This window comes from Equus asinus, chromosome 18 (assembly GCF_041296235.1).
Source record: "Equus asinus isolate D_3611 breed Donkey chromosome 18, EquAss-T2T_v2, whole genome shotgun sequence".
Lineage (NCBI taxonomy): Eukaryota > Metazoa > Chordata > Mammalia > Perissodactyla > Equidae > Equus > Equus asinus.
In genome coordinates, this window is record NC_091807.1 from 33813914 (window position 1) to 33836317 (window position 22404).

The 22404-nt window shown below is 37.5% G+C and overlaps 1 protein-coding gene across 1 annotated transcript in view; it reads left to right on the forward strand.

The window, feature by feature from the left end:
• TTC3 (tetratricopeptide repeat domain 3) overlaps window positions 1-22404 on the forward strand; it is a 119134-nt gene that overhangs the window by 53110 nt on the left and 43620 nt on the right. The window contains exons 21-30 of the mRNA XM_070488850.1: window positions 1464-1584; window positions 3896-4018; window positions 4801-4902; window positions 6573-6665; window positions 7326-7390; window positions 8426-8562; window positions 9715-10041; window positions 12550-12801; window positions 15772-15818; window positions 16802-16858. Coding sequence (XP_070344951.1) covers window positions 1464-1584; window positions 3896-4018; window positions 4801-4902; window positions 6573-6665; window positions 7326-7390; window positions 8426-8562; window positions 9715-10041; window positions 12550-12801; window positions 15772-15818; window positions 16802-16858 — 1324 coding nt within the window. The remainder of the gene's footprint in view (window positions 1-1463; window positions 1585-3895; window positions 4019-4800; window positions 4903-6572; window positions 6666-7325; window positions 7391-8425; window positions 8563-9714; window positions 10042-12549; window positions 12802-15771; window positions 15819-16801; window positions 16859-22404) is intronic.

Sequence of the window (22404 nt, forward strand, 5' to 3'; positions counted from 1 at the left end):
TTTATCAGACCATTGGTACTCTTGGGAGTACGCCTAGAACCTCCTTTATAGATTTTTAAACATTAAAGAAAGTTCTTTGACTTCCTGAAGTTGTGAACTATATTAAGAATCGAGTAGAGGTGGGGGAAGTAAGGATTTAGCAATCACGTGTATAGTAATAGGAAATGAAATTAATTTCGAAGTTCAGTGTAAATTGTTTAGGAGACCTGTTTAATGCAGAGGTCACATGCAGATATTCGCAAGATCCAGGAAAATGACATAAATGTGTAACATTGTGGGGATTGTGGTAAACGGAAAAGTCTTTGCCGTTTTGAAAGGCATTTAAATTTTAATTTCAAAATAATCTGGTGTACGGTTCATTGTCTCATCTGCTGTTTTTTGCTGTTGTAATGTGTAGTTTCTGGTGTAAAGTCCTGCTCTTTATCACTGTCTTACGGTGGGTGGTGGTCTAGCTTTTCTGCAGGTGAATTTTTCTATACCCTTAGGAAGAAATAAGTTCAACTGGGAAATCATTTCAAGATTGGAGAAAGCAGGAAACCCTCTTTCTTGTCTAGTCTGAAGAGAAAAGGCTTGATTAACATTCTAGTCCAGTATTTTAGTACAGTTGTGCATCGTTGAACGACGGAGATGCCTTGTGAGAAATGCATCGTTTGGTGATTTTGTTGCCGTGCAAACATCATAGTGTGCATTTACATAAACCCAGGTGGTGTGGCCGCTACACCTCTGGCCTGCATGGTGCTGATCTTATGAAAGCACCCTTGTATGTGCAGCTCATCGCTGCTCCGAATGTCATCACGCAGCACATCACTGTATTCTTTCGTTGAACGGACTGTGGGAAGCTATTGACATTATTGTTTAAACCATAAAGCAGAACTGAAACACTTCATATTTGTTGTTAAAATAATTTACATATACGTTTGTTCTGTTAAAATAGTTCACTACTTTATGGTTGAAGAAAGATGTCTAGAATATATGATTTCTTTAAAATTTTTTCAGCAGAGTGACTTTTACTATAGATACAACTTCACTATAGAGTCAAGTTAAAAAAAATTTCCCTGTTTATGATTAATTAGTTGAAGTGGAGGGTTTCCATTTCTCTAAAGAATCTACTTTAATTAGCTTAGTAAATGAGATGAACAAGAATAGAACAATCAGATTCTTCAATTTTCTGTTTTAATTGTTGGAAACTTTAAAAATTACTACTTTGAAAGGACTGGTGTGCACCTACCATAATAAAGCCCGAGTCCAGGCAGATTTGTGTTTAATTTGTGTTGCTTTTCTAGCAAACAGCATAATGTCTTGTTTTTTTTAAAGGAAACATAGGTTATATAGAATATTTCTGTACAGTGATTTATGAAGTGTACTCGTACTAGTAAGTTTGAAATCTCTGTAACTTTTGTTTTGGGGAATGAAAATTCATGTCATATCATTAATACATTCTTTCTTCATAATTATGACTTTAGATTTCTAGATGCTCTTAATCATTTCGAGAAAGCAAGAACCTTGATTTGTCGTCTTCCTGGAGTGTTAACTTGGCCCACAAGTAATGTGATTATTGAGGAGACTCAGCCAGGAAAAATAAAGGTAACTATTTATTTCTGCAGAGAGCTTCTTACTGTAAGAGCCCATGCGCACTGACTGACTCCGCTGTCAGAAGACAAAGAGGCGGGACTCTCTGTCCTCAGCACCCTCATGTGCTTTTCCCCTCTAAAGACTGAGAGTTGCTGACGTCTGTTGAATGTTTCCTGTGTGCAGCCACACACCTTCCACTCGTCTTTACGTTTAATCCTCACAGCAGCCCTGCGGATGAGTACTATGATTGTTCCCACGTCACTGATGAGGAAGATTAGGTTTAAACAGGCCAGGTGAGGAGCTGAAGGTTCAACAGCTAGGAAATGGCGGAGCTGGGACTTGGTCTAGGCGTTCTGACTCCAGAGTGTGCATTATTGAGCAGTGTGTTGTACTGGTTGTACTTAGAGAAAGATGTAGCATCGTTATTGTGATGGTGCTTGAAGACCAGGAAAATATAAATTTAGTCTCATACTCAGAAGCAGAAGCTGCTTTGCTAGTTCTGCAAGGACTAAATTGTGTGTGAATTGAGGGATAGGTTTTTATTTCTGGTGAACTCTGACATGTACTCAGAACTTGCTTTTGGCTGAAGCCTTTAAAAGCACTGGGGTCAACTCTTAGACTCAGTAATAAAAAGACAATCTAATTAAAAGTAGCCAAAGGATGTGAATAGACATATGTGCTCAGAAGTTATACAGATAGCTAATAAGCATGTGAAAGGTGTTCAACAACATGAGCCGTTAGAGAAATGCACATTAAAGCCACAGTGAGATACTACTTCACGCCCACTAGAATGGCTGTACTCAAGAAGGCAGACAATGACAAGTGTTGCTGAGGATGGAGAAATCAGAACTCCCATACATTGCTAGTAAGCATGTAAAATGGTTCAGCTGCTTTGGAAAATAGTCTAGTAGTTCCTTAACAGGTTAAAGACAGAGTTACCATCTGACCTAGCAGTTTCACTCCTATGTATATACAGAGAAAGGAAAACTGGGTTCTCACAAAAACTTGTGCATGACTGTTCAAACAGCATTATTCATAATAGCCAAAAAGTGGAAACAGCTCAAGTGTGTGTCAACTGATGAACGGTAAATAAAATATGGCCTATCCATACAGTTGAATATTACTCAGCCGTAAAAAGGAGCGAAGTACTGATATGTGTTAGAACATGGATGAACCTTGAAAATGTTATACCCAATAAAAGAAGCCAGACACAAAAGGCCACATGCTGTATGGCTCTCATATTTGAAATCTCCAGAATAGGCAAATCTATATATAAAGACAGAAAGTAGATTAGTGGTTGTCAGGAGCTAGGGGGTTGGGGGAACATGGGGAGGGACTGTTAATGAGTGTGAGATTTCTTGTTGGCTGATGAAAATGTTAAAATTTAGATTGTGGCGATGGTTGTACAACCCTGTGAATATACTAAAAACTGCTGAACTATACACTTTGAGTGTGTGAAGTGAATTATATGATGTGCGAATTATTTCAACAGAACTGTTATAAGAAAATAAAACACAAAACCCAGGGATCGTTGGATTTTCCTCTTTATACTAGATTTTTGTGGGGGCATAGGAACTATTGATAACAAAAAGCTAGCACCAGAAACATGGCATGAGAATCTTGGAAGCTTTAGTAGGCGGTGGGCTAATTCTCCAGGGAATGAACAAGCACAAGTGGCAAGGCTTCGGGGCGGCAGATAAATGAGGGTGTTAGGATCCTAGGTCAGGTGACACTGGGAAGGAGGAGAATAGTGGAGTCCTAAGGGTTAGTCAGCCTTATTTGACTCCCTCTGAATGCTTAAAGGAGATTTCTAAGACCTATATATTAGAAAATGAGGTTTGAGGATTATAACAGGATAAGATTTTGGAATTCTGAAAATTTTTTCTTTAATCCTTTTTTTCTGATCTTTCTCTCTTGAGATGTCTATCAGCCTCCTTCTAAAAGGAAAAACTTTAAAAGCTGTATATAGTTTGTTCTTGGCTAAAAAAAAATTGTCATTCCTATGTTGAAAATATTTTGATGGCAAGAGGTTATTGAAATCACAAACGTTTTTAATTATTTACTTCCTGTTTTGCTGAGGAAGATTGGCCCTGAGCTAACATCTGTGCCAATCTTCCTCTATTTTGTATGAGGGCCACCTGCCACATCGTGGCTTGATAAATGATGTAAGTCTGTGCCCAGAACCAAACCTGTGAACTCAGGGTGCTGAAGCAGAACGCACTAAACTTAACCACTATGCTATGGGGCCGGCCCCGAAATCACAAGCATTTTTATTGACGAATTAGTGTTGTAGTAGTGTTATTTTTATTTATTTCTGTTTTAGATGCTATTAGAGAAATTTATTGAAGAATGCAGGTTCCCTCCAGTGCCAGATGCCATTTGTTGCTATCAGAAGTGCCATGGATATTCCAAAATCCAGATATACATAACTGATCCAGACTTTAAGGTAAATGTTGAATGTATACCAGGACATTAACTTACAGAATTGTGCCATAAAATGGATTTAGAATACATCCTGTAATTGGAGGCACCCAAGTTCTTTGGCTTGCCAGTAATTTTATGTTCCGTTGTCCACCGGTTCCCCTGGACTTCTTTGGGTCTGCATCATCTCACATGGGAACCGAGAGCTGTGGAAATAAACACTGAGAGCAGAGTGGTGACCTGAGAAGGCAGGCTGGCTAATTCCATTTCCCTTTTCTAGCCTCTATTCCATATAATGGCCTGTTCTTTAAGAGCACGGGAAGCAAAATGAGGTTGTTACCTCTGATTTGTTGCAATTCTAATCTCTTGTAAAATTAGAGTTGAAGAATCTAAAGGACATTGTGATCACTGAGGTCCTGGAGACGTAAGTTTGAGACCACGTGTGGTACTTAATTGAGTGAATAAGTTACTTGTCCTTAGTTTATTCAAGAATATAGTAACTGCCCACTGTTGCACTGTCCCTGGTTAGTAGATCAGATGAAATAATGTTTATAAAATATTTGACACATTGTAAAAGATAATGCACCTGTAGCTGTGGAAATGAATATGTGAGTCAAGCTCCGGCACTAGGCATCCTAGGGTACAGCAGGATTGTACCCCTGCACGAGGAAATGTGATGTCTAGTTACGTCTGCTAGATGAATACAGACAGCTCTCTCTCTTTAATATGTGGATCGTGAGTGTGACAGAGTGTGTATATGCATAGACATCTTTAAAATGTGAATTAAAAACTTTGTTAAACCCACAGGGTTTTATACGAATCAGCTGTTGCCAATACTGTAAAATAGAATTTCACATGAACTGTTGGAAGAAGTTAAAAACAACAACCTTTAATGATAAAATTGACAAGGTAAGGCTAATAAAATTGTCTGGATTTTTTAGTATGCTTAGTTTACTTGGGTTTTTTCCCCCCGAGAATCCTCAGAGAATGTCTTAAATGAATGTAAATCCTTCCTATGCATTCTAGACATAATTAGAAAGTTTCAAATTAAAACTTTAATGATGAAGTAGGAAATCAGTTTTTGTTTTTATTTTGTGCAAGTATGAAGGCAGTCACTGTAGAGGTCTTTAATAGCTTGCTTAACCACGTTGACATTGGGAACGTTACGATCAAATATAAAAATGTTAGTGTCTCATTTTAAAATATAGGTCTTAAATTATGCACTGACAATTTGAGTCCTTCAGGGATCTTTTATTTAATTACTTTGGAGTTATGATGTACAATTGGGGCTCAGATTTTTTTATTTTCTGCCAAAATTTGATGAGATATAAAAGAAATCAACTTAAATTTTCTACTGTCACTTCTCATTGGGTTTTCTCTTAATTAGCAACATAATGATGTGAATTCTCATTAGTTGGGTATGCTTTGAGAGAAGGCGGGATTTTCTCATCTTATTTGCATTCATAGAATTTGTTTCTAATCCATATAAGCTATGGCCTTTAAAAAAAAAAAAGAAAGAAAAAAACTTTTTCTACACTCCATAGGCTCACACAAACCCCTGTCCTCACTGGGAGAAATAAATAAAGTGGTTGTGCTAGGTGTCTATTAGCAATAGAAATTATTCAAGTTTGGTAGAAATAAATTCTCACGTTTTATACACTTTCACATAGTTAACTAAAGACATAATGATATGACCAAATAACTGTTGCCATTAGTCACTTCTGCTATGTCTTTGTCTCACTTAATTGACACGCTTTCTTAGTGGTCTTAACCATTCCCATGGGTTTAAATACCTTTTGTAAATTAGTCAGGTTTCATTAGGATATGCCAAAGTCACATACAACCCAAACATCTCATGACTTACAATAAGAAAGCTTCATTCTTTGCTTGTTTTACTTGTCCTGAAGTTCTGCAGCTGTTGGCCAGGGTTGGGCTGTAGCAGCTCCAGTCTGTGTGGCTGTGTTCTTTGTTTCTTATCTTTTTTCTTTTTTTTTGAGGAAGATTAACCCTGAGGTAACTGCTGCCAGTCCTGTTTTTTGCTGAGGAAGACTGGCCCTGAGCTAACATCCATACCCATCTTCCTCTACTTTATATGTGGGACACCTGCTACAGCATGGCTTGCCAAGCAGTGCCATGTGCGCACCCGAGATCTGAACCGGTGAACCCTGGGCTGCCGAAGCAGAATGTGCGAACTTAACCACTGCACCACTGGGCCGGCCCCTGTTGTTGGCTTCTGAATCAGTGTTGAAGAGTGACTGAGACATGTTCTTGGGGCAAAGGGTAAAGAGCAGTGGCCAATCCATGCAGTGTCTCTTGAAATTTTTGCTTAGACAAAGTGTACATCATATCAGCTCACCTTGCATTGATCAAAGCAAGTCATATGGTCAACCCTACAGCCGAAAGTATATTCCTCCTATAGGGAAGTCCGAAAGTCACATGGCAATGAGCAGGGACTTTCACTGCCTCCCTCAAGGAGATTTTAGCCCATATTTTGGCTGTTCATGATGGTTAAAATGGCATACGTGTATAGATTTATTCCGAGATATAGCACTCTTTTTCTTTTTTTTTTTAATCAATAGGATTTTCTACAAGGACTTTGTCTTACCCCTGACTGTGAAGGTATCATTTCTAAAATTATCATCTTCAGCAGTGGTGGTCAAGTCAAATGTGAAGTAAGTATCTAATATAGGGGAAATCTTACTAAGTTGATAACCAAAATGCTTACACCTTTTAAAACATGATTTAAATTTGTGGAAGTTGTATGATTTGGATCTTCTCTTTTCCAGGAAAGAAAACAGTTACTTAATTTAAGAAAATGTAGGAAATATTAGGATGTGAGACCACTTCTTTGCAATGAAGGATTCTCGCATCCTTTTATTTCCTAATAGGAAAAGGAGGCTTTTTATATTTTGGTTTTACTGTTTTTACTCTTTTTGATAACCTTCCTTTCTTAATGCCCCGTAAACTTTTCGGTGTTGACAAGGGTGAGGGTTTTTAGAGTGGGGGAAGAGTGTCTTGAGGGATTCCCTTTAACTTCACTGTATGGGAGTGGCAGGAGTGGGTTGTTGTAATGATACTTGTAGTTTATTTGATCTGCTTATTCTTAATTTTTTTTAAATGTCTTCCTAAAGTGTGTCTACTCTCTTGTTCCTCTTTTCAGTAAATTATTTTGCTAGTTTTCTGGGCTTTTGTATGGGTCAGACTGTCATCACTGTTCTCTATCAGATTGAACATTGACTGTGTGTGCTTCTGAAATGCTTCTTACTTGTGGTTTTGTGCTTTATGTCATGGGAGTATGAGACAAATTTTGGATGTCTTTGTTTTATTTAAAGTTTGAACACAAGGTCATAAAAGAAAAGGTTCCTCCAAGACCTATTCTGAAACAGAAATGTTCTAGGTAAGATTTTTAACAATCAATCAGTAGCTTAATGATGTCTATTAGAATGTAACTGTTAAATGCAGATATCTAAATTATGCTGTGTTTTAAATTGGCTGTGCACACATGCCCAAATAAGTGGTTTTTAAATGAATTCTATGGATATTCAGAACTTAAAGAGAATTAGACTAGAATGGTTAAATAATAAAAACTTGAATCAGAAGCATTATTTAGTGATTGAATTTATAAGTAAAATTATGACATTTGATACTGTGAAATGACGTGTTTGATTAATAGATTTGGCATTTAGATAAAAATTTTATATTTAGCTCTCAGTTGTTTAAACTTTAATTCCAAAAGCATTTTTCCTTTTTGTCTCTCTTGAGCAAAGATTTTGAACCAATGACTCTTTCTCACTCTGAAATACTCAGTGTACTGTCAAAATTATTCACTTCTCTGTATCTTCTTGTTCAGATCAAATAATTCCAATTCTTTTTTCTTTTCTTTTTGGTCCTGCTTCTTGTTTTCCATTCTAAGAAGTGATTTTTTTCATTATTGGTGACCAAGAAAAAGCAAAAGAAAAGATAAACAAAATTATTTGTTGAAGAGAATTCATTATAACCATATCAATCAAATTCCAGTGTTGTGGGCCAACATTGGGATGTGAAAATAGTATTTTACTGCAGGATATTTATTTGAAACGAGCACTTACACGTATTATCTTGCAGAGTAATTTTTACTGTTCCTATTTACCCTAAGGACTAACTTATATACGTGAAAATAACATCTGTACAATCTGTACTTACCAACTATATAATTAGAAGTCACTCAATTATTGAGGTTCTTGTATTCATGAAACAAGTACCCTTATTTTGACTGAATTGACCACATATGTCAACAGTTTTTGATATTGAACACAATATGCAGGCCAAGTTCTAACTAAAAAGGAAAACTTCTAACTTATTGCTTGGAGAATGGTTTCTGCAGTAGGCCAAGGAAAATAATTAACTGAGTTATAACAAAGGTGAATTCTCACTAATTGTAAATGTTTATCAGCCTAGAGAAGCTCAGACTGAAAGAAGACAAAAAAATAAAGAGAAAGATCCAAAAAAAGGAAGCAAAAAAATTAGCTCAAGAAAGAATGGAAGAGGACCTAAGGGAAAGTAATCCACCCAAAACTGAAGAACAGAAAGGTATGCTGAAATCCAGTGCACGACATTCTCATATCAATTGTTATTGAATTGAAATTTAGATTTGGTAGTGTTTTAATACTGTCACCATTTTCTGTTACTCCAAGATGGGGAGGGGCTGCTGTAAAGAGCACTGAACTTGGAAGCAGTACACAGGGATTCAGAAGCCTGCCTACCACTAACTGGGGGCAAACTCTGTCAGATGGCTCATCTCTGCAGGGAAGGTAGAAATATCTGACGTGAGATTGTATGTTTGACGGTTCTCTGTAAACTCCACTGTGTGGATTTAAGTTCCAAAATGTTGGACTGTAAATTAGCTACTAATTATCTGAAATAATGCTGAATTCAAATAAAGCAGCAGTTCACAAAAGGTGCCACAAAGATGATGGTCTGGCTTCTGTTTTACGCTGGTCTTGTGTCATTCCCCCATCAACATGGAAATGTCTGGTAATTTTACTGTTCCTGTGGGTGTATTGGCTGGTATATTTACTTTCTGTTTTTAGTTGAATAAGATATTCTTTCTACTATGATGACTGTTTCCAAAATGAAATATTTCCTTTTGCTGTCTTTCTTTTTCATCTAGTATTCCATGAAAGTTTCACAAATCAATCAAAATTGTCTTTCCTAATAAAAAAGTCTTTAGTCAGTGTTTGTATTTTAACTTTGCATGCTTCAAGAGGCCAAATGGCCATCCATTAGGGAAGTGCCTGGGTGGGAAGATGAACTTCTGAGATATTTTCCAACTTGGAGTTGACCCCATAGGATCCAACAATAAGATGGATAACATAACAGTAACTGCCAAATATTAGTTGAATTCATAACTGAATAAATGATTCCTTCAACTCCAAAAAATACCCTTTGCATTCTTAATGACTAAACATTCTTTGAATATAAAGTTTAGGTAGTGATGGAAAGAAGGTTCTTCCTTTTGATATGTTTGGTTTCATGTGAACTTTCATATCTTTTCAAAGTTATTGTTAAATATTTATATTCCTAATTTTAAAATCTTGAGTTATTTATTAAAAGAACATAAAGAATCCATCTGAGTTGTGTTTTATATTATTATATAATGTTACATTATTTTCTGTCTGAGTTTATATCTTTGCAAATTGGTCTTATTTCTCACTTCAGCTGTCCATTGTTATTTATCCTTAGAAACTGTAGACAGTGTTCAGAGTGGCCAGTTCCTCGACGACAGAATTCTGCAGTGCATAAAGCAGTATGCTGACAAGATTAAATGTGGTGTACTGAATACTTCCAAGCTTCTCAAAGAATTGCTTTCTTGGAAGGTTTTAAGCACAGAAGACTACACAACCTGTTTTTCTAACAGAAATTTTCTAAATGAAGCAGTGGACTATGTCATTCGTCACTTGATTCAAGAAAAGAATAGAGTAAAGACAAGGATATTTCTGCATGTTTTGAGTGAGCTTAAAGAAGTGGAGCCAAAATTAGCCAGCTGGATCCAGAAACTTAATAGCTTTGGTATGTCACTTAATTCTAGAGATGCAGTTTGGTGGAGCAATAAATGTAGGCCTCTGAATCCATTTTTCATTTTCCTATCATCATTTATGATTTTTTTAAATGTAGGACTACAAATTTGTATGGTTAAAAATACTATTTCCCCTCAACTCACAATTTTTAGGTTATTTTATAGACAGGTTACAGTATACTTTTTTGAAAAGTGTAAATACAGGAAAGTTCGGTCAATAAGAAAAATCCAGTCCTGTATTATGCTTAATTATATTTGTAAATGTGTAAACTGTGTGAATACTAGGCACAACCATAAGTAAATAGCGCCCCCTGGAGTTGCCTGGCTGTGGAGTGCCCTCTGGGGTTGTGCAGTTCGGTAGTCAGATTCCTTAATGAAAAATTTAGAGATAAGAGTTGATGGAACTAATTGCTTAGGATCACCTAAGGCAAATCTGTATCCAAGGATTAATCTATATCACCTAAGGTGAGTCTATATTTAAGGATTATGAGAAAAATACCCTGGGGTTGAACTAGGCTGTTGTGAATCACAAGATTATAAAACTCTGTTGCTTTCTTCTGCTTTTCCTAATTTGATTGAGGAAGAACCCCCAAGCAGGCCCTTTGCCCAAGGCCATTCAGGGATCAAGAAGGCAGCTGCAGATAGAGTTGTTGTCTAACACTAGATAGTGATTTCCTTGGGTACCTACCAGGGCCCTGTTTATCTTGGTACCATGATGGCCCCTGGCCCCACACAATAGATGATTCAGTTGTCACCTGTTGGATAATGGCTAATGAAGCACAGCAGAGCAGGGCCTTTCAACAGCAGCCCAGGGAGTGAGCCTGCCAGGCCTCTGCGAGCCACCCAACCTGCCTGAGTTTTCAGAGACGTAGAGCTGTTGGAATTCTAGGGTTGCAGAGAATAATTGATGAATTTCTGTCAGTAGAGACAGAGTAAGATGGCAGCAAACTTGGCATGGTTGATAGCTAAATGTTGCTGCTTTGAGCATAGGTCTCCATAGGCTTCTGGACCCAGAAAGTTACTCTTAAGTGATAAGATTATCATTAGCATCTGTTAACAATCAGATAAGTAAATTATAAAGTTATTTCTTACTTTGAGAAAGGTAGGCTTTCTGGTTAAGCTTAGCTGGACATGAGTGCCCACTACTGTTCATTCTGGTGAACTGTAGCATTTGAGCCTTACAGCTCATTGACAGGAAAATATGAATGTGTCTGTTCTTGTGATCCAGTGCATTTATTCTGAAGATTAAGGGTATCGTTTAATATATATGCATACTATTCAAAGTTGCAGTTTCTGTGTAAAGTTGTAAAATAAGTTCAAGCATGTTAATTAGTAAGGCTGTACTCTGGCCCTGATGTAAAACTCATATTTAATAAAGCAAGGACTTTCTAGTTCCTGGAATTTCACTTTTCTTCTCACAAAAAGACTATACAGCAGAGTCACATCCTGTGTAGATTTAACACGAGAGGTCAATTCATATGCAGGATGAGGGAGGAAATTAACGTTTCAGTAATATAAGTGATCGGCCTTCCTTCCCCTCACTGAGCACGTGCTCAGATGTGAGCCTTAGATGAGAGATGTGAATGTGGTATTTCTTCATTGGCAGTTCCCTTAAACCTTGTATCGTGTGAGTATTTTACGTGATCCCTGGTTCTGGTGTTTATAAAGATACTAATTTTTCATGCAACATGACCTCTGAAAGCCATTTCATCTGGAAGAAACAGCCGTCCGGGCTAGTTTTGACTCAGCAGTCTGCTTCATTTGCTGACTGAGACTCTATGGCCAATGCAGGAGGTGACCATGCTGTATGAGAGGCATGTGGGGAGATAGGACAGGCTAATCTTTGCTTTCTGGTGGCTGTGTTACTAACGAGCAGAGGCTCACCGTGTTTTCAGTAGCAGTGTCTGAGGTTCCAGCCACCCCTTTTTTTGATTTGTAGAAGGTGGAATTAAAGTGGGCATAGTGACCACCCTGATTTTTGTGAGGAAGGTAAGGAACCATGATGTTTTAGGGGATAAGGAGAAATTCATAGAGGTGTTGAGAGAGTTTACCCATTTTCTGTTTTAAAGGCATTTGGGAGTCTTTTGCATGGTATTGATGTTTTGTTACTATGGAATATGTGTAGCAAAGTTTTGTAAAATCTTGCTAGTTTGTACTAATTGGAATGAAAGTCATTATGAATTAATGAAAAATGATTATATTTTTAAAGGAATTTAATGCCTTACTTTTATCACCTAAATCTAGTAAAAATAACTGTAATGATAGAAGCTTTGGCCCACACTCTTCAACTTGTAGATAAAAGTTATTATAATTAGCATATCAACATTAAATGGTGTTTCTAAAATGCAAAATAGTTTGGACAAGTTGGTATTCAAGTATTTAAATGTTTTCAATGAAAATATAAGCAAACTATAATGGGACCGCTTTCAACGATGTGAAACTGAATGTGATTTTACAGTAAATGATTTTCCCTTCTGATTCGGGTTTTGTTTTTACTTCAGGCTTAGACGCCACGGGACCTTTTTTTTCTCGTTATGGAGCGTCTCTCAAGGAGCTTGATTTTAGCATCATGACTTTTCTCTGGAATGAGAAATACGGACATAAACTTGGCTCCATAGAAGGAAAGCAGCTTGATTATTTCTATGAGCCAACATCATTGAAGGAAGCACGGTGTTTAATATGGCTGCTAGAAGAGCACAGAGACAAGTTCCCAGCATTGCATAATGCTTTGGATGAATTCTTTGATATAATGGGTATGTGGACTGAGTTTCAGTTTAATCTTAGGAAAAAATCTACGAAGGACCCCAGCTTATTTCAATACTTAAAGAAAATAGTGAAAATTATTATGATGCAACCAGCTTATTTGGAGAGGTTAGGGATTAAGAATAGTGATTTTTTTCACCTCATAAAGCCTTTTTACTCTGTGGAGCTAAGTGTTGTGGAAATACACAGATGGGTATGTTACACTGACTACACGCCATAATATTCTCATCTTAGATGTTTTGACAGCATCATGGCAAAGATTGCATGTTAAAGGGATGGAATTTATTATTATTAAATGGTTTCATTTTGGCAGTCAAGGAAACATTGGCCTGCAGAAGTAGGTGATGTTTGCAGAATCCAGAACAGATAGCACAGCTGTTGTAGTGGGAAGAGCCTGGAAGTGGGAGTCAGGAAAAGTAGTCTGTGGTTCTGCTTCTTCCCTGGGTTTTACTGATGCTTGAAGGCTCCTGCTAGGTGTTAACAAGGAATTCAGAAATGCTTATCCAGTCCTTGCCCTCAAGGACCTCTTGTTCTACAAAAGGGAATACGGTGAATATACACATAACTGTAATATGGGAGGAAGCTCAGGTAGGACCAGAGAAAGTGCTGCTGCTTCAGCTGGAGGACTGAGCGCTTACCTTCTCCCTGGGGAAGAGGAAAGCCTTGGTGCGGGGGTAGAGTCCAGATTAGCTGTGGACACAGAGGTGGAGTTGGACAGGGTGACTCCTGAGCTTAGAGGTGTAGGGTGGAGGGGAACTGGGGGACCTGTTTGGGTACTGCCATGGAGTCCAGTTTGGCAGAATAGGACAACCAGTAGTTAATTCCTTAGCTGCTCTTGGATCTTAGTTTCTTCATCATTAAAATGAGAGGATTTGGAGCCAGTGATCTGTGTGGTTCTGTTTTGCTTCAAAATTCATATATTTTAGATTCTAAATTAATTTTAGTTTCTTAGCTTTGGTACTACTTGTATGTCTTCTGAGAATGCCGCTCCCCTTTTTCCTCAGCATCAAAAGTCTACTTTATATATTGTTAGACTTTTAAGTGTCATGCTATTTGTTTTAAAGTATACATTAAAAGGTCTGGTGTTATAGAAAAGTGTCACATGTTACAAAGTTCAAATGCAGTATAAGGAACTGAAAAGCTTACTTCTCTTGTGGTTCTCAGGAAGGCACGCACTCAAATATAGATGGCTTTATTCTTCCAGGACACTGCTTCATGACTGGAGGTGACATGCTACTTGGTAGCCTGAATTTATTGCCATCAGTTTGCTGCTGCTGGTAATAAAGTGCTGTCCTGGAACTGAGCTTACAAAACCTGGTGTATGTTTGATCACACAAGACAACCAAAAAGGACGCAGTTCCCTCTCAGTGTGCCTTTATCCTGATTCTCCTCTTCTAAACTTTAAATACACAGTCCATCTGGCTATGACAGTTTCTCTGCTTTTAGTCATAGAGTCAGAAGCCACCAACCAAATGACTGGCCAACAGATTTTCAAGTTGGATAGCTCTGTCTCAGACCAGACATTTTCAATCTTATCTCCTTTCATTTAAAAGAATGATTATATTTCTTAAAACTTTTAAAAATCTACTGATCTTGTAAATAAAGGTGTTCAATAATATCACCAATGCTAAGATAATTGGGAGCCCCAGCCTCTCTCCTCAACTCTGGATGCTCATTTCCCTGTTGGAATTTCTGTGTAGACAGCCAAGAGGCCCCCTAAGAGCAGCGTGGCTGAACCACACTCATCTCTAGAGACCTGTTTTTCCTAAATTTATCTCAGTTAATACCATTGTCTCTGTCTTGTTTTTAAGGAGGAAATTCTGAAATTAGTCTGACTCTTCCTTTTCCCTGTTACACCGTACCTGGTTTGTTAGCAATCCAAATAAGCTTTGTCTTTGATCTCTCCTCTCCTGTCCGTGTCCAGTTCCCTGGGCCAGGACCTTAGTCATCTTTCTGTGATTAGACTGTCGCAGTAGCCTCCAAACTGGTGTCCATGCCTCTAGACCCTCTACTTCAAGTCCTTCTCTCATATTGCCACTGGTGACTCTTCTAGAACATCTCTCTGATCCTACAACTACCCTGTTTGGGAAACACTTGCTTAGTTTTGCCTCATAGTGAGTTCGAATCATGTGTCTGGATTCATCGTCACTCTCCCCATCTGCCCTCTGAGTGTACACCCCCCTTCCTACTGTGCCTTCCTGCCTCCTATCTTTGCTCTTGTGTTTCCTTCAGCCACGTCCTACCTCTTTGCTTGTTTAAAGCCCTCCCTCACCCCTCCTCAGTCCTCTCCTCTTGAACTTGTTATTCCATCAGCTTTGTTACCACTGTATTTTTTTTTGTTACTTTCTTTTGTTTACTTTTTGCTGAGGAAGATTCACCCTGAGCTATTATCCGTTGCCAATCTTCCTCTTTTTGCTTGAGGAAGATTAGCCTTGAGCTAGTATCTGTGCCAGTCTTCCTCTATTTTGTTTGTGGGTCACCACCACAGCATGCTGATGAGTGGTGTCCAAACCTGCACACTTGGGCCGCTAAAGCAGACTGTGCCAAACTTAACCACTGTGCCACAGGGCCGGACCCCCATTATATTTTTTATTGTGGCAATGAGCACACTGGGTTACAGGGGTTGCCCTTTTGTCTTTTTTGCAGAACATAAGCAAATGGATGGCAGGGACTGTTCTGTACATCTCTGTGTTCCCAGCACCTAGCATAGAGTTTGGCACCTGTAAGGCACTCAAATTATGCTGAGTTGGACAGAAATTTTATGGTTCTTTGTAGTTTGTTTCCCATTTATTTAGCCATTTGGCCTTTGGTTTCTAAACTAGACTTGTGTCAAAGCCAAATAAGGAGTAGAACATAGTCTATGTTAGTAGTATCTGGAGTGGTTTTCTTTAAGGCTTTACTGTATTGTATGGCAATGTAAATATTTTGTTTGCTCACAAACCATCTGTATCTTTCTGCAGACAGCCGCTGCACTGTGCTAAGGAAACAGGACAGTGGTGATGTGCCAGTAAGTTATTTGATCACTTTAAATGTTATGTTTTGTGTTAGCCAAAGGAAGAGAGGAGGACCCCGGCCAGTGTTTATGTTCATCACAGGTGGTACTCCAGAACCAAAGCTAGAGGACTTCTGGATAACGAGTACTATTTCATTAGAAGGTTAATCCCCATCTTCCTCTTGGAATTGAAACATCAATCAGCAAACTCTGAGGCTTAAATTAGACAGTGTCCATGAAGTTTCACAACTAATAGATGTTAATCTTAGAAATAGGAAAGGAGTTCTTGAATCATCTCCTAGCATAAAAATGAAAAGTTATCGGTAATGATTAAAATTTCAGTGGTTTGCTCTGGTAAGGAAAACAAAGGGACTTTGTTTTGAGGGACTCCAAATTGAGTTTCAGTTAAAATAATTTCAGTATTGTCTTCCCTAGTAGGTTGTGGCAGTTTTCAAACAGAAAGACACTTGATTACTGGTTTTTAGGATCAAATCATGTATATTTAAAATTTTGTCTTAATCCACTCTATGAAATATTGCCTGGCTAAGTATAAAAAACACAGCTAACATACCCCATGGGAAGTTAAATGCTGCTTCTCAATTCACTGTTTGTGCCCCAGTGTCTGGCCAGGTACAGAATGTCTAGTTTTCCGTAATAAAAGGAAAATTATTAAAATACTATTAGCATATAACTGGAATTATGTTAAAATCTGATTAATTACTTGATGACATAACCTTGTTGAAAATGAGTTTAAAATGTTGGAACAAAAATTTAATTTTAGTTACAACATTAGGCATTAAACTTTTTCTTATTTTGTATTATAAATCATAACACTAGGGTTGACACACTATAGTGTTATTTTTGTTAAACATTTCATGTAATTCAACTTATGACTAGTCTATTAAAATCAGTATGGTATCTTTATAAAATATGGTAGCTTCATAAATGCTGTTATTTGAGTGTTCAGTGATTTTTTTCTTTTTTTTACCATTTTATAGTTTAATTCGACCAAGATAAAAAACAAAGGCAAGAAAAAGAAGCCAAAAGATTCAAAGGTATGGAGTATTTTCTGTACTAATTCTTGTTTAAAATAATTAGTTGAATATATGAATTAGAGCTGACCAATTCTTGGGGATATTTTGAAGCACTTTGTATAGAGACTTTCTAGGCTTTAATCTAAATGTAGTTTGGCAGTCTTCTATATATTGAGGAAATTTAAGCTTCGTATTGTATATAAGTAACTCTTGAAAAAGACTCTTATCTTTATTGTCCTTTTTTTTCCCTAAATATTTCCAAGTGAAAACGTGATCGTAATGTGGGATTTTGTAGGGGTGCTCATAGAGCAGAGTGGCCAAGGCAGACCTGGGTTCATATCTTGGTTCTACCAATTATTATTATTTTTATTATTTTTTTTTATTATCTTTGTGACTTTGGGCAAGTTATTTGACTTCCCTGTGCCCTACTGTCATCATCTGTGTGACAAGACATAATACCTATTGTTAATAACTAATGGAGTTATCTAAAATATTCAAAATAAAGATGGTGAGTACGAATCATGACAGAATCTCAGGATTGATAGGATCCCCTCCTCCTCTCACCTCAGGCTCTGCTGCACGCCCCTGAGAGAACTAGGCACTATTGTTAAGTGTTATGGTGGGTTCTTAGTGGCTCTCATGTATTTGGGGGGTCAGGTGTGCTGAGAGGGTGGAGAAAGTGAACAAATATTAGGGGAGGATGAGAACAGCTTTTAAGTTCCAGTAGGGCTTTTTTTATCTTTGACTATATGCCTTCAGTTTACCTAGAATGGAAGTTTAAACTGAGTGACATTTAATTTTTTTTTTTTTTTCACTTTTGCACGTGACTTTTATTGCACTTGGGCCCACATTTCTGTTAAGTGAACCTCTGGAAATAGAATTGCTCCATCATCATGTATATGTACATTCAACTTTATCAGACAGTTTTCCAAAGTGATTGTATCAATTTATACACTCACCAACAGTGTTTGAGAACTCCTACCACTTCTCGCTTTAGCCATTCCAGGGGTATAAATAGCTCATCATGAAGTTTTTTGATGACTGATAAGAGTGAACATCTTTTCATATGTCTATTTGCCATTTCTGTATCCTCTTTTGTAAAATACCCATTCAAGCCTTTTGCTGTTTTTCTATTGGATTTTTGGTCTTTGCTTGCTGATTTGTAGGAGTTCTTTGTGCATTCTGGTTTTGAGTTCTGTGTTATTTTTTTTTTAATTAAGGTTATGAAAGTTAACATCCTTGTGAAATTAACAGTTGTACATCATTATTAGTCATGTTGTAGGTACACCACTTCACCCCTAGTGCCCTCCCCCCACTCCCCTTTCCCCTGGCAACCACCGGTCAGTTCTCTTTGTCCATATGTTAACTACCACCTATGAGTGGAGTCATGCAGAGTTCGTCTTTCTCTGTCTGGCTTATTTCACTCAACATAATACCCTCAAGGTCTATCCATGTTGTTGTGAATGGGACAACTTTGTCCTTTTTTATGGCTGAGTAGTATTCCATTGTGTATATATATATATATATATATATATATACACACCACATCTTCTTTATCCAATCATCAGTTGCTGGGCACTTAGGTTGGTTCCATGACTTGGCTATTGTGAATAATGCTGCGATGAACATAGGGGTGCATGGAACTTTTGGAATTGCTGATTTCAGGTTCTTAGGATAGATACCCAGTAGTGGGATGGCTGGGTCATAAGGTATTTCTATTCTTAACTTTTTGAGGAGTCTTCATACTGTTTTCCATAGTGGCTGTACCAGTTTGCATTCCCACCAACAGTGTATGAGGGTTCCCTTTTCTCCACAGCCTCTCCAACATTTGTCACTCTTGGTTTTGGATATTTTTGCCATTCTAACAGGTGTAAGGTATCTTAGTGTAGTTTTGATTTGCATTTCCCTGATGATTAGTGATGATGAGCATCTTTTCATGTGTCTATTGGCCATCCATATATCTTCTTTGGAGAAATGTCTGTTCATGTCCCCTCCCCGTTTTATATTTGGGTTGTTTTGATTTTTTTATTGTTGAGTTGTGTGAGTTCTTTGTATATTATGGAGATTAACCCTTTGTCGGATAAATAACTTGTGAATATTTTTTCCCAATTAGTGGGCTCTTTTTCTCTTTCAATCCTGTTTTCCCTTGCCTTGAAGAAGCTCTTTAGTTTGATGAAGTCCCATTTGTTTATTCTTTCTATTGTTTCCCTCATTTGAGGGGTTATGGTGTCCAAAAAGATCTTTTGAAGCTGATGTCAAAGAGTGTGCTGCCGATATTCTCTTCTAGAAGACTTATTGTTTCAGGCCTAATCTTTAGGTCTTTGATCCATTTTGAGTTTATTTTGGTGTGTGGTGAAAAAGAATGGTCAATTTTCAATCTTTTGCATGTGGCTGTCCAGTTTTCCCAGCACCATTTGTTGAAGAGACTTTCTTTTCTCCATTGTAGCCCCTCTGCTCCTTTGTCGAAGATTAGCTGTCCATAGATGTGCGGTTTTATCTCTGGGCTTTCAATTCTGTTCCATTGATCTGTGCACCTGTTTTTGTACCAGTACCATGCTGTTTTGATTACTGTAGCTTTGTAGTATGTTTTGAAGTCAGGGATTGTGATGCCTCCAGCTTTGTTCTTCTTTCTCAGGATTGCTTTAGCAATTCGGGGTCTTTTGTTGCCCCATATGAATTTTAGGATTCTTTGTTCAATTTCTGTAAAGAATGACATTGGAATTCTGATTGGGATAGCGTTGAATCTGTAGATTGCTTTGGGTAGTATGGACATTTTAACTATGTTTATTCTTCCAATCCATGTGCATGGAATGTCTTTCCATCTCTTTATGTCGTCGTCAATTTCTTTCCAGAAGGTCTTGTAGTTTTCATTGTATAGATCTTTCACTTCCTTGGTTAAATTTATCCCAAGGTATTTTATTCTTTTTGTTGCGATCGTGAATGGGATTGAGTTCTTGAGATCTTTTTCTATTAGTTCATTGTTAGCATATAGAAATGCTACTGATTTATGTATGTTGATTTTATACCCTGCAACTTTGCTGTAGTTGTTGATTGTTTCTAATAGTTTTTCTATGGATTCTTTGGGCCTTTCTATGTATAAGATCGTGTCGTCTGCAAACAGCCAGAGTTTTACTTCTTCGTTGCCTATTTGGATTCCTTTTATTTCTTTTTCCTGCCAAATTGCTCTGGCCAAAACCTCCAGTACTATGTTGAATAAGAGTGGTGAAAGTGGGCACCCTTGTCTTGTTCCTGTTCTGAGAGGGATGGGTTTCAGTTTTTGTCCGTTGAGTATGATGTTGGCTGTGGGTTTGTCATATATGGCCTTTATTATGTTGAGGTACTTTCCTTCTATACCTATTTTATTGACGGTTTTTATCATAAATGGATGTTGGATCTTGTTGAATGCTTTCTCTGCATCTATTGAGATGATCATGTGGTTTTTGTTTCTCGTTTTGTTAATGTAGTGAATCACGTTGATTGACTTGTGGATGTTGAACCATCCCTGTGTCCCTGGTATAAATCCCACTTGGTCATGGTGTATAATCTTTTTGATATATTGCTGTATTCGGTTTGCCAAAATTTTGTTGAGGATTTTTGCATCTATGTTCATCAGTGATATTGGCCTGTAGTTTTCCTTCTTTGTGTTGTCCTTGTCAGGTTTGGGGATCAGGGTGATGTTGGCTTCATAGAATGTGTTAGGGAGTGCTCCATCTTCCTGTATTTTCTGGAACAGTTTCAGAAGGATAGGTATTAAATCTTCTTTGAATGTTTGGTGGAATTCTCCAGAGAAGCCGTCTGGTCCTGAGCTCTTATTTTTGGGGAGGATTTTGATTACTCTTTCAGTTTCTTTACTTGTGATTGGTCTATTCAGATTCTCTATTTCTTCCTGATGCAGTTTGGGTAGGTTGTATGAGTCTAGGAATTTACCCATTTCTTCTAGGTTGTTCACTTTGTTGGCATATAATTTTTCATAGTATTCTCTTATGATCCTTTGTATTTCTTCGGTATCTGTTGTGATTTATCCTCTCTCGTTTCTAATTTTATTTATTTGAGGCTTCTCTCTTTTTTTTGTAGTGAGTCTGGCTAAGGGTTTGTCGATTTTGTTAATTTTTTTGAAGAACCAACTCTTTGTTTAATTGATCCTTTCTACTGTCTTTTTTGTTTCAGTATCATTTATTTCTGCTCTAATTTTTATTATTTCCCTCCTTCTACTGATTTTGGGCTTTGTTTGTTCTTCTTTTTCTAATTCCGTTAGCTGTTGTTTGAGGTTGTTTATGTAAGATTTTTCTTGCTTATTGAGGTGAGCCTGTATTGCAGTGAATTTCCCTCTTAGGACTGCCTTTGCTGCATCCCAAATCATTTGGTACGGTGTGTTTTCATTTTCATTTGTCTCAAGATAATGTTTGATTTCTTCTTTAATTTCTTTAATAATCCATTGTTTGTTCAGTAGCATGTTGTTTAGTCTCCACATTTTTGGCTCTTTCCCAGCTTTATTCTTGTAGTTGATTTCTAGTTTCGTAGCATTATGATCAGAAAAGATGCTTGGTATTATTTCAACCCTCTTGAACTTATTGATGCTTGCTGTTTCCCCAGATATGGTCTACCTTGAGAATGTTCCATGCGCGCTTGAGAAGACTGTGTAACCTGCTGTTTTTGGATGAAATGTCCTATATATATCTGTTAGGTCCATATGATCTAATTTTTCATTTAATTCTATAATTTCTTTGTTGATTTTCTGTCTGGATGATCTGTCCATTGGTGTTAATGGTGTGTTGAGGTCCCCTACTATTATTATATTGCTGTTGATGTCTCCTTTTAGTTTTGTTAATAGTTTCTTTACGAATTTTGGTGCTCCTGTGTTAGGTGCGTATATATTTATAAGTGTTATGTCATCTTGGTGGAGTGTCCCTTTTATCATTATATACTGCCCCTCTTTGTCTTTCTTTATCTCTTTTGCTTTGAAGTCTACTTTGTCTGATATAAGTATGGCAACACCTGCTTTCTTTTGTTCATTATTAGCTTGGAGTGTTGTCTTCCATCCCTTCACTTTGAGTCTGTGTTTCTTTGGGGCTGAGGTGTGTTTCCTGGAGGCAGCAGATTGTTGGATCTTTTTCTTTGATCCATCCTGCCAGTCTGTGCCTTTTGATTGGAGAGTTCAATCCATTCAGGTTTAGAGTGATTATTGAAACGTGGGGGCCTACTTTTGCCATTTTATCACTTGTTTTCCGGTTCTTTTGCATTTTGTCCTGATGGAGAGCTGTTACTTTGTGTTATTGTCCTTCTGCTTATCTCTTTTGTTCTGGATTTTGTAACCCCTTTCCTTTTTCTGGCTTTTCTGGAATGAGTTTCTTCCTGAGCATTTCTTGAAGAGGAGGTTTTGTGGCGATGAACTCGCTTAACTTTTGTTTATCTGGGAAAGTTTTTATTTCTCCATCGTATTTGAAGGATATTTTCGCTGGGTAGAGTATTCGTGGCTGCACCTTTTTGTCCTTCAGAGTTTTGAATATTTCATTCCAGTCTCTTTTAGCCTGTAAGGTCTCTCCTGAGAAATCTGCTGATAGCCTTTT